Here is a 12,650-nt window from a genome sequence, read left to right as displayed (position 1 = left end):
ATTGTCAGATGAGTGATTTACAATTACAATTCACCCCATGTCAAATTCTTACTCAGACTATGAACAGGACAGATGTCCCGGGGAGGGAAATACTCTGAACCAATTCAAAGGTATTAACTCATGCTCATAAAATGGACAAATTATGGGTATCCTACAGCTGGCACACGTTCTTCAAACTTAACACGGTTTGAATTTTACAAGGAGAAAAAAAGGAAACCAAACAATACTCCTACTCCTCTACAGTTAAATGCCTAGGCTTTTGGCTGACATACCATGCCACTCTAGAACTGAGGCCTTTGTTACCTGTGGTATGAGAAGGCCAGTGGGGACAAAATAAAGAAATTATTCCAGTTCCAATTTGAAAGAGAACAGTGGCTAAGATCAGATATTTATGTAATATCAGATATAAATTAACCCTGCTTACTCTTTTCCCTAGGCTTATAATTGGACCCAACTGACACTTCAGGTAACAGGGAGTATCTCCGACATGCAATACCCGAAGGAGGCGGCTGTGGGACTGAGGACACATAATGAAGAGCGTAAGGATTTGGTAATTTCTGGTATTTACTGACCCTCTTGAGTGTGGATTATGATTTATATCCAAAGAGGGGAACACTAGAGAAAGGCGAAGAAAGAAATGGAAAGAATAAGAAGCTGGGGAACTCAGCCAAATGCTCACTGAATTTCTCCACTGTGCCTATTTTGGCTGTTCCTGCAAGTGTGTGCCACTGTGGCTTTGGCAGACAACACGAGTACCCTCTGTAGAATACCCAGCCTTCCTGACATCCCAACTCATTCAATAACAACAAGGTCTTCAACTGGCTTAAGAAACTCATGAAACCATTAGAGTCCACTGGCGTTTTGCAGGTTTTAGGAAAATTGCAAAAATCTGCTCAAAGCAAGTTTTTCCAAATGCACAGGTGAAATAGTACAAAACTTTAAAGAAGTTCAAAAGCATGTCTAAGCTCCCTTTATGACCCAACGAAAATATTTTATGTTTAAAAACCAATATTGGGAGGTTTAGGTTTGTCTAAGCCAGGTACTTATGTGATAGCAAACAAATTACTTCATCCTTAAATCAGATTTTCAGATTAGTTCAGCAGAATAAAGCATACAAATCCATGGAATTTTACTAGAGATTAGGTAATTAAACCTTGAAACCTGCCTATGCAAGATAAATTTTAGAAGGAAAATACTTGACTATGTTATTGTATTAGTACTGGAATGTTGCTATCAATATCCAATCAACATGTACTTTGTCACTATAAGCACAAATTGCACTGACACACTTCTGCTTATGCTAGTGATTTTAAAGGCCCAACTGAAATTTAATTTTGGAAATGAGACAAGTTTGCAACAAACTGTACTGAACAGAAAGAAGTAACGTCCTTAAAGACAAATATAGAAATATTAAGCATCTCTGAAGAAGAGGTTTTTTTCAAGGCTAAAATAAATCTCTTGACATGCACTGTATGTCTCTATAAAATGAATGGAAAAATAATATCTTTGAATACAAATTTAAACAAGATACAAATAAGTACTACCCAAACTAGGTAAGCTGGTTGAAGATGTTTGAATGTGTTAGTTCATTAAAGTTAGCTACCATCAGACTGGACTATTTAAAAAAAAAAATAAAAAACAAAAAAAACCAACCAAAACCCACAGCTAAAACTTTGTTGCTTCTTATTGGAGGGATTATTTTTCATCTACTAATTAACACACTTCACTGGATATGAGGCACTGCAGCAATGACATTTCACAAACATTTACGAATATACTGCATGTCGTCATTCTACTGAACTGCACAACTTAAGAGTTATCAAAGAAAAACAATTTGCTTTTGATTTCTTGTGCTATGAAGCAGTATATTCAGGAAAGTGCTTGAGGGGTACACTTTCCAGTGTGCAAATCCTTTCACGAGAGGTGGTCCCACTGAAATAGCAACTGAAACTAAAAACAGTATTTACCCAGGCAGCTTGGGGCTGTCTGTTCAAAAAGACCGTCCTCCCTCCCCCCTGTTTCTCTGGAGGGCCACACTGGCAGATCTGAGAGGAGAAATTTCATGGAAATAAGGTACAGTTTATTTAGAAATAATGGGGGAGGGGGAAGAGTACGGAGCAGAAGAAAAGCGATTGAGCCTCCTTTCAGCATGACTGGCGAGTTAAAAAGTAGAATTTACAAAACTCCTCCAAGAGCCTGGATCAGAGACCAGAGAGAGGATCTCTTCCCCAGAGTGCTGGAAAAGTCAGAACTCACAGTGCACAACATCTGAAATACCCATGGGAAAAATTAAATTGCAAACCATCCAACTTCCTTCCAGTGGGAAAGTGATGGGGGGAAAAAAGCCATGTGAATGTCTTAATTTATGCAAAGGCCAAACCATTCAGCAGTCAGAGAGATTTTTGAAGAAGGACTTAAAATCAAACTATCCTTTATAAGGGAGGAGGGATATTTTGGGAGTGCAAGCCAACTCTTCTTCAATCACTGGATTTCATCTCCTAAATTCCTCAAGACAGTTCATTCAAAAATCCCAGCACTGCATATCCTTGCTTAGGCTCCATATACAGAGAACATATTTTAATTTTTAAAGACTTTTACAACATCTGGCAAATATTCTGCTTATATATGGCTGGATTCACAAGAGCAACTAAAATGCAACACTCTTTCAGTTTATGGGGCTATTTTCCTGCTTTCCTTTCAGTACTTATTTGCTGTATGTTTCCACAGCCTCTTAACAAGCAAGCAGTCACAATATACTGCCTTACAGTTGTGACATACTGTAGCGTTTTGATTTTCTACTTTGTAGATTTAATCCATCGCAGCACATTCCGTCACCCACACTGTGCAGTAACAGTAGATATTTCACCAGCCAAGAGAGAACGAACACAAAGATATTTAGTAGAGACAAAAGCCCTACAGAAATGCCAGCAAGCTAAGGGGAAGGAATGCATGATAAATGAAGAATGCAACCACAGAGATAACTGGTAGGGGCAATGAGCTTTGTGCAGTTCCACTCAAAAGCTGAAAGCTGATTACTTCCGTACAACACACTGGGCAGAATAAGGCCACTCTTTTAAAGCAACTAACATGCTTTTGCTAAATAACAGACCATTGTCAGAGCTGCTATCTGGGAAAGCAAAACTACTCTTACTGCAATCACCATTCTCTAGTTGGAAGGTTAGTTACCCAGACTTTCTACACTTAATTAAGATCAAACACCAGCTCATTTCTGATGTTCAGAAATACTACATTCCATGCAGAAACAAATGTTCGGCATTTCCAGCTGAGAAATGCTTTGCTACTTAAAAAAAAAAAAAAAAAAAAAAAAAAAAAAAACCCTTAACCCATAAAAACTCAACACCTCTTCACCCCCTCCAAAAAAACACCAGTCCATCTTTTCTCTGTAATAAACAAAAAAGTGAATTGTTTTAAAAAACACAAAGCCATGTCAGAAAGCTGAACTAAAAGCATTTTAATACAATCTTTACAGCATCAATGGCTCCATTAAACTGAACAGTATAAAATTAAATTCTATAATTCTTCTTTCAGCAACTGTAAGTTGCTGAATTATCACTGGAGTGTTAAGTTAGCCTGTGAGCAAACAGGACACTGACACATTTTTGTTTCGTTCCTTTTTCCCCCCAATTATTTAACCTTTATTAGGTAATAGTCACTGGTATTTACATGCAGTATGTACAAGGCAGACTTCCATTCAAGTTACAAATCCTGAAGATTTAGCTGTGTTTATCTAACTTGCTTGTACCAACTTAGTTTTTTGAAGCCTGTATTGTGTCCAAATGTGGGTAAATTTTCCAAGAACAACAAAATGGTGTACTGCCTATAAACTTTTAATTCCTGCCAAGACACGTGACAGCATTACAGATTGCCCCAAAGCAAAAGTCACCATGATATGAAATAAAAAGGCAAAGGAACTGAACTTCTTTTTCTAACTCTTGTTCTGAGAGATGTAAAAACCTGTTTGAATAGAACACATTGAAAAAAAAAAGAAATCAAATATTTATACAAATTTTAAAACTATGGGTTTTAAAGGTTGCTCTATTGAATCTTTTAAGTGTCAGTCAAATTCAGTAAGAGAATATTCTATCAGCACAAATCAAAATAATCATAAGTGCATTAATTTACTGAGTTCAAGTAATCATCTGTACCCACACTATTGTCTGAATATGATGCAAATAGTCTGAAAACAATGTGGTTCAATGAGGACCTGCTAAAATATTTAAGAAAATATAAACCCATAAAAAACCACTGCAAAACCGGGCTCTACAACAGAAATATTTACAGTAAGCATTTAGACTGAAGGACTTAGGGAAGAATCAATCGATTTCAAGCAATACTTTTTATCATTTTTAGCAGACTTTTTTCCCAATTTCAACATTTATTTTTATGTACCCTTTTGTTAAGCTCTGAACATCTTCATTTATCTCACGTGAAGTTCTGCATGCTTTCTTCTTCATGGCTTCAGTACACTGAACTTAAGATACAGGTATGCAAAGCTTTGTGTATCCTGACAGACCAGGCTGATAAGTATAAGTTTAAAGATCGTTTATATCTAGGTTTGAGAAAGAGGGTGAAAAAAATGTAAACCAGTTTAATTGAACCACTGCAATTTTGTGTTTATACAAGTATAGAACAGGGCTGACATTTAGCTTTATCTCTGCAAACAAGTATAATAATCTTATGACAAAGTCATATATTTACCTAAACTTTCATTATCTGCGAACTACTTAATAGAGAGCAAATCAGTCTTCCCAAAGACATTTCAGCTAGGAGGCTGGTTCCAGTTCTACTTTGAAAATTTTAAGCATAAAAGTATGTATGAAACCAAATAGATTTATCTTTAATTACCTTTTCTTGGCCTCTTCATATTGCCAGTTCAGCCTTACTTTGTCTACAAGTCTTGTTTTGTCATCAAAGCCAAACTTGCAGAGTGAAGAGCAAGGACAGGAGCAAAACGAAAGGAAGAAACAAGTTAAAAACACTCTCATCACAATAAAGAAAGGGATAAATTAGTCTTCCTTACCGGACTCACTAAAGAAACCTCTATGTTAAGTAATAACATAACAAAAAATCAATTTTATGCCTTAGAAATGCATAACTAATTTATTGCTAAAAGCAGAGAAGATAAATAAGCCCTTTCAATAAATTATTAACCTGGAAATCAAGGGTTAAGAAAATTGAATCACTGATAAATGGTCAAAACTTTTCAACTTTATCCAAGTCTAAAAGACAAAGAGTGTTTAAACTGAAATATTTTGCTACTTGATATTTGCTATTTCTTGAATACCTTTATTAGAAGCAATTCAGATTACATTCCCTGTACTGTGATGTATTATCCAGCACTTACAACATTAGTACAAAAAACCACTTGATCCTTGAAGCAGTTGTGGAATGTGCATTTCTGTTGCAACTCCTACTGCATAGTGTTTCTACAGCAATTTCTGTTTTACAGCATTAGCACTCCCCTCCTCAGATATTTGTGTATTGTCTAAGAGTTAAAACCTAAGCTCCTATACAAGTGCATTGCTGCACCTCTGGAGTTCTCTAGCTGCTGCTTTTTCTGTCTTCATCACCCCATGGAGAAAAACTCCACCTCTTTTCTACTCACACAGCACTAACAATAGCTCTGTGAAAAGTTTCAGATAATTATGTATTTTTGTTTCCCTTATAAAAAGCCTATACCTCATACACATCATTTCCACAGTGTACTTATCTTGGATTGTGTACCGCGAATGGGAAAAATGCTCCTGTGTTCCTTCTGGTAATTTGCTTCAGAATTTAACAATCCCATCTGAAAAATGACACCCCAAAGGCACCATATGCCTAATACCCTGAAAGACAGCCTAGCTTTAGCTCAGTTTTCTCAGATTCTTGAAGAGTCTATCTTCTCAAAAACAAGATTTCCTGTTCTGTAAGGACCCTCTGGAGACGGTCTGACAACTAGCCAGCAGTAAGGAAGATTGTAATCGATGAGAAATGGGATGATAAAGTCAACAATGAGATGATTTTTTTACTAAATGTAAAGTAACATCTAAACTACCAAACTAACAAACTGCAAACAAGTTGCCTTCTTGCTTTGGTGTCAGTCATCCACAGACACCTATGTTTTATTACTCATTGACAACTGGGTTGCCATAGTACTGGTGGAAGCTGAATTTTTACTATTATTTGGAGTACACAATTTCATTCAGATAGAACCATTTCCAAGGAATGCCATATGTTCTTCTCAAATATCATATTTAAAGGCATATTTGAGCACAAAGGTGTAACGGACTACATTGGAAGTTTTGTTGATTAAGTGAAATACTTTGAGAACAACAAATACTTTCCTTGTCTTAGAGGAAAGGAGCAGAGATCTACTACACACCTCCAATGTCTATGAACAACGAATACGAGCATGATAAAACCAAGATGTAAAAAATAAAATTAAAATAATACACAACTATCACTACTGCCACAATGTCAACATCTCATGCAAAATCATGTCTCTACTGCAACTTCCTGAAGTTAAAGAATATCCTTCCTTCCTGCAGCATTATAAGTATCAGTAATTCAGACCTAGGAATATGAAGAGGTCCATGGACACCTAAGCGAGAGCTGTTACTCCAAGGTGAACCTGCAGTCACCAAAGTGGTAACGCAAGAAGCGCTCTGCTGGGCTGGCTGTGTCCAGGAGCTGATTTTACCTGTCACTGCCCATGAAAATGCCTCTGCATCCCTCTGCCATGCTCAGGCAGGAGAACCACCAAGCCCACAGCTTGCACACAGTGGAAACAAGCAATTAAACTCCCTCAACGCCAGTATCGCTTTGGATTTTTCCTTCTGCTCCAGTCAACACCTCTTAAATTAAAAGAGCAAATAACTGTATCACTGTAGTTCAAAAGTAGCTAATTTTCTACAGCAAATGTTTCACATAGGAACACTCACATACCTCTCCAGTGATGTCAGTCTGAGAACAAGCATCGCAGTGCTGTTGAGGTAAACAGGAGTCACTGAGTGAACTAGAATTGTGCTGGAGATCCTGCAGGGAATCTGCAATACAACAGCTATTCCTGAATCCATCTGTTAATTTGGCCAGGCTCTAAAGGAGAAGACATATTTAAAAATATTAGAAAAAATTGTTTCCATAATACTTTTAAAACAAATTTTAAAATTGTTTTAAAAGACTGGTAGCTTGCCTATACAGTGCTATTTACAAAAGTAAAATTCATTGTTGTGTTACTAGTCTGCAGAAGGTCTGCTTAGAAATAAACCTCTCCTTTTAAAAGATGCATATAACAGTAAACAGACTTCATATTGTTTCACTGTTTGTTTTAGATCTATGAATGTTTTATCTTCTTGCAGCTCTTTAAATCTAGCAGCTGTCAACTTCACGTTAGCTGATAGGGAAGACAAATGTGATTCACCTGCCCTTTTGCCATCTTCTGCACAGGTTACATTCCTAAGTCACTACTGTTATCTCATCCAACTTGATGAATACCTTGTATTGATAGCACTTTTATGACAGCTGATATCATCCCTGTGCTCCCTTACCCAGTGTTCACATAGTTAGGAGATATTTTACGCTTTAGGTTAAGCAAGAGACATCACTGAAATGTCTAGACAGTGACACAAGCTTGTCAGAGTAAAGCAGAAACACCAGTCTTTGAGGGGAAAGGGGAATACAACAGAATCACACAAAAAAATAAAAATAACTTTTTTGACAATATAAGCTTGGTTGACAGGCCCTTAAAAAGCCTTTAAAAGGACAAAATAGTTAATATTGCTTTTATTTTTTTCATTGTGCATTCTCTCTTGTTCAAAAATTACAGATAATGTAGTATTAGTAACAAAATCACTGCTGGTTGTCATTTATGACAGATTTCCTAAGCATTACACATCAAACAAAAATTAAAAATATTCTGTCCTCTTCCCACAGGATAAAGGACAATCTAAAAATGTGGCAAAAAAAAAATCAGAAATTTGAAGATATGTAGTAATTTATAAATCATAAAACAATCAAAAAAATTGGTTCTAAAAATACACATTAAAAACTTCCTAAAACTGCTTACTCTAGTGTCTGAACTACAGAATCAGGGCCAACCCTGAAGCACTGAATTGGGAAAAGACTGATTCTCAGGAATTTCAGTGGCTCTGACTACCGGTGATTTGCAACAAGCCAAGGTTACTGTCCATATCCAACTATCAGAAGACTTCTCAGTCTTCAAAGTGTAGTTTAAAAATGATAACACAGCAATGCTGCTTTTTCTTACACCAAATACAATTAGTAGAGTCCAGAAATAAGCATCTGTAACACCAACTTTGCTGCTGACAGGAAGAGCAAGGCCATGCTGAAGATGAAGGTGTCTGGTTTCAGAGCCCAGGAAACATCCAGGATTATGGAACTGTAGCAGGCCTGAAACTAGCCAGAAAAAGCAGCTTCTTCTGATGGCCTCCTTTTCCATCATCCATGGTCCATCCCTTTGCTCTCCATATACCAGACCCTCCCTCAGGCCAGCCTCCCCTAGAGATGAAAAAGAGGGAGAACACCCAGCCTGGTAGAGGATGAGTGACCGAGTGGGCTCCCCAGCCACATGAGTGGGGCCTGTCTTCCTCCCTGCCAGCCCCTCAAGTCACACACTGTTTCTTTCCTATCAAGGAAAGCCCACCCAGGGACGCCAGATGTCATGGGCTTTCCCCGACATTCAGGTGGTTTTAGAGTCTTTTTGCTCTCTGCAAAGCTCTGTGCCAACCGGAAGAAAGAGACGGAGTCTTCAGGTTCTGAATTTTCAAGGTTGCATACTTCGTTTATTGCTCTTATCTTACAATTTTCTCAGTGCCCCATGAAGGATGTTTGCAGCTGCTCAGGCTCCGACTCTGACTCCCGACTCCTCCCGAACTGGGCTGTCGTTATCTTTTATACTAATTGCTACGTATTCTTTATGTATCATTACTTGCCAAAGTCTATCACTTATACTAAACAGGTCACCTCTGCTTTGACCTAATCTTCTTAAACTACTTTGTGCCACCATCACTGCTGAAATGGAGTGAGGGAAGAAGAAAGAAGAAGCAGGAGACAACGCCTCAAATCCTCCATCTTGCCCCCATTCACTTCAATGCTAGAACCCTAAATTTACTGGTTTTTCACCCTGCGATAAGCTAAACTACTATTTTTCACACTCTTGTGGCCTGTAATTCATCTCTCAGTGTTAGAAGCCTCTCCCATGGACTGAGATCAAAGTCAGTGTCCCTCTGAGCTCTGGGCCAGGGTCCCAGACCCCCCTGTCCAGGTCTCTGACCCTCCAGGGCAGCCAAAGGAATGCCCTGGACTCCAACAAGGAGAGACACAGGCACACAGCACGTATCAGACAGCTTGTGCTGCTCCCCCTTCAAGTCTCTGCCTGCTCTCTACAGATCTGAGAGGGACTGAGATTTCACAAGCAGCACTGGACAGGAGAGAAGACAGTGCAGAGCAATGACAGACATGCTAGCACTGGGACAAGGTTACCACCACTTTCCCCCAGAAGCTTAACTTGTCTTGGTTCCACCAAAACAGCAAATTCTGCCACCTACCAAGTGAACTGAGCCGTTTTAGTATCAAAAACAAACAACGTATTTTCTTCTCAGCCCTGAAACGCCAAATTCAATTTCAAGTTACGTTACCAAGAGATCCCTAGCTAGTGTCCCTTTATCCTTGTGACTTGTTGCAAAAGGAACCGCTCCACAACAAGGGGAAAAAAACCTACTTTTACTTTATGAAAACTGTAGACTCCTGTCTAATTTTCTTCTTCATAACTCACTGGAAATCATCCAGTCCTATCAAGACTTGCTGTATGGAGGATCAAGAGGGATCCCTAATGGGTTTGCAACATGGAAATAACTTCAGATCATGGCCTCTTCCCAGTAAAGCATAGCCAGTTGCATCAACAAAAACTCAGGATTCAGAAAGCCTGAGGTTTCTCCTAATAAGTTATGTTCCATCTGCCTTCTTTGGCTAATACATATTATGTTACCAGTATGTGCAATACCACAGATCCTGATGCCAGAACTTAAACCTGAACTTTTGCCTGTATTTCAGCTGCTTTATGAACTCCTAGTATGCTCCTGATGCCCTCTAGCATTCTCCCTGGCAAGTAATGAAGGACTGCTTGGCTGCTGGCCACGCTTCCTATCCAGGCACAGTTGCTGAATCCTGGCCCCTACGTAAAAATGAGAAAGCATTTGATAGGTGGCAATCACCAAGCAGCACCACCTTAACTTACATCTACATGCACAGATGACTATGCCCTAGGGCAAACATAAATGCATTCCTTCTAGTTGGATGAGTGAAAACAGGCACCAGTAACCCTAACATGGAAAATTATGACCTGAGTTAGCACATTTTTAGAGAGAAACAATTTATAATTGTCATTATAAACAGTAGGAGTAATTTCCTTCCCAGCTACAGAGGAATCCATCTTTCATCTTGAGTTTAAGGATTGTTTATGGCAATCCCACAGAAACTGCCAAAAACAACTAGTGTTAATGTGAAGTTTTAGGCACACCAGCCCAGACTTACCCAAAAAAGAGCGAAATGAGCACTGTCATTTCACCATTATCTGTTGCCAGCTGATTTGCATTTCTGCACAATTTCAGCGCACTTCCTATCTAACCTAGTTAGCCAATTTAACTGGTAACAAAAAGAAAAGAAAAAAGAAGAAATAAAAACCTCACAAAAACCAAAGTCTAGTGCTCTCCAAGGTCAACAACATTTTAAAAGCATATGTACACTGAACAGAAACAAAGTTATGAAAGAGATAGGGGAGGAGAGATAAACACACTGCTCTCAGGAACCTAACCACACACCTTTATTATTTAACCTTATATAAGAGGTCTGCCCACTTTTTTTAGAGCAGTAGCACTGCATATTTTGCTTTATTTGTAATCACAGCATTCAGTTTAAATGCGACCACCCTCTCCCACACAACTAAACCAATTATCATACTTCTACTACAGCTACAATTTTCCAAGCACCTACACAAGACTGAGTCATTTCTACTATGTTTAGTTCTTTTGCTTACACTGGCCAGATTTAAATTAAAAAGTAGTAAGAAATGGTGTATTTCCTTTCTCTGAAATAAAATCCCATACTTTTTACACTATACTTCTAACTCCTCTATTAACAAATTTCAAAATTAAAAATATTTCCTAAGAAAGTTTGTCTGAACAACAATGGCTTTAAAGTGTAGTGTTTTCAAAGACAATACATTTCCAATATTAATAGGAAAATAAAAATTGAATTCTGAACTCATTAGGAAGATATTTAAAATAGACTCGTACTTATTTGCTAACTAAATCCATTACAATAATCTTCAAATAGTTATTAAAAGGCATAGCACTTCGATGACACCAAAAGTTTTTTTTTTTTTGGTCAAAATTTAAAAAGAGAGCTGGATATTTTTGCAGAGCATAGTAAGTTGGCAAAATATACAATTTTTACAACTGTACACCTTGTAAACGATGGCATTTAATTCTGTACAGCCATTGTAACAAAACATGAAGCAATGTTTTGTATGCTACACTTGTGTGGAACAATTGTTTTCTACCTTCTCCTGGACTACATATAGTCCAATGTTCTATTATTGGATTCCATCACAAAAGATTGTCATTAATTAAAAAAATATACTTCCTAGACTCGTATTTCATGTATATCACACAAAGCCATGAAGAAGGATGAAACGCTTCCCATTTTTGCTTCTGTCTTTTGCAAACTCTACATTCTGGTCCTGCCAGCGCTGCCCAGTCCTTGATCCTAGAGTTCTAACTCCCACAACACTACTTAAAGAAAATGCAAGCCCGTGCTGGTTTGCCAAATCTGATTTTCTAAGCATCTCAATGTTTACAGCTGGATTTACTGCCACTGAGGACTGAAAATGTAAGGAAAATACACTGGGGAAGTAAAAACAAGGCCAGTAGTTAAACTGCTCCAAGATCTCATATGTAAGTCCTTGTATTACCAGTTAGTTTCCTAAATGTGTGTTATTGCAACCATGAAGAACTGCCTTTCTAATCAGTTCTTTCTAGCCAGGCATGTGGAAGACTGAGAATCACTTTAAAACTTGGCCAGCCGAAAATAACAAATATGTTAAAAGTTGCCAAGACAGAAACTTTTCATAGTGACTTCAGTGTTCTGTCTACTTGAACCAGGATTTGTGGTCCATCAGATCATATTTGTGTAATGCATTGGAGACTTAATAATTGCATAACTATAGAAGTTCATTATATGTAGATTATAAACTTCCCATATCATTTAACAACTAAGAAGAAAAAAAAAAAAAAACCCAACCAAAAACTAAAAAACAGTACTGCAGAGAAAATGGAAAGAAAATTATTGCATGGCAATGTTAATTTAGTATGGTCCCACAACTTTAGGTAACAAAGATGCCTTTTTCCTGACAAATGCTTGAAGACTGGGTGAAGAGAACTGTCCTACTCACTTCCCTGTACATGCAGCATATTTAAGCAAGTCTATAGTGAAGTCCCTGTGGTAGCAGAGGCTCATTGTTCTTCGATCAAGCTCCTATCACATTAATAACACAAACGTGCCTGAGAACTTGAGACAGGGCACACAATTCATTCAAAAGTTAGACCACTACTCAGGTATGTATCTCCCCT

The 12,650-nt window shown here is 37.9% G+C and overlaps 1 protein-coding gene across 1 annotated transcript in view; it reads right to left on the bottom strand.

Moving 5' to 3' along the window:
- Positions 1-12,650, bottom strand: part of WWC3 (WWC family member 3) — a 98,548-nt gene that overhangs the window by 32,746 nt on the left and 53,152 nt on the right. The window contains exons 7-8 of the mRNA XM_040055602.2: positions 6,949-7,098; positions 4,867-4,940 (exon numbers count right to left, since the gene is read on the bottom strand). Of these exons, the coding sequence (XP_039911536.2) occupies positions 4,867-4,940; positions 6,949-7,098 (224 nt within the window). The remainder of the gene's footprint in view (positions 1-4,866; positions 4,941-6,948; positions 7,099-12,650) is intronic.

Source organism: Hirundo rustica, chromosome 2 (assembly GCF_015227805.2).
Source record: "Hirundo rustica isolate bHirRus1 chromosome 2, bHirRus1.pri.v3, whole genome shotgun sequence".
Taxonomy (NCBI): Eukaryota; Metazoa; Chordata; class Aves; order Passeriformes; family Hirundinidae; genus Hirundo; species Hirundo rustica.
The sequence above is the reverse complement of the archived record's forward strand: the minus strand, read 5'-3'. Positions and strand labels throughout refer to the sequence as shown.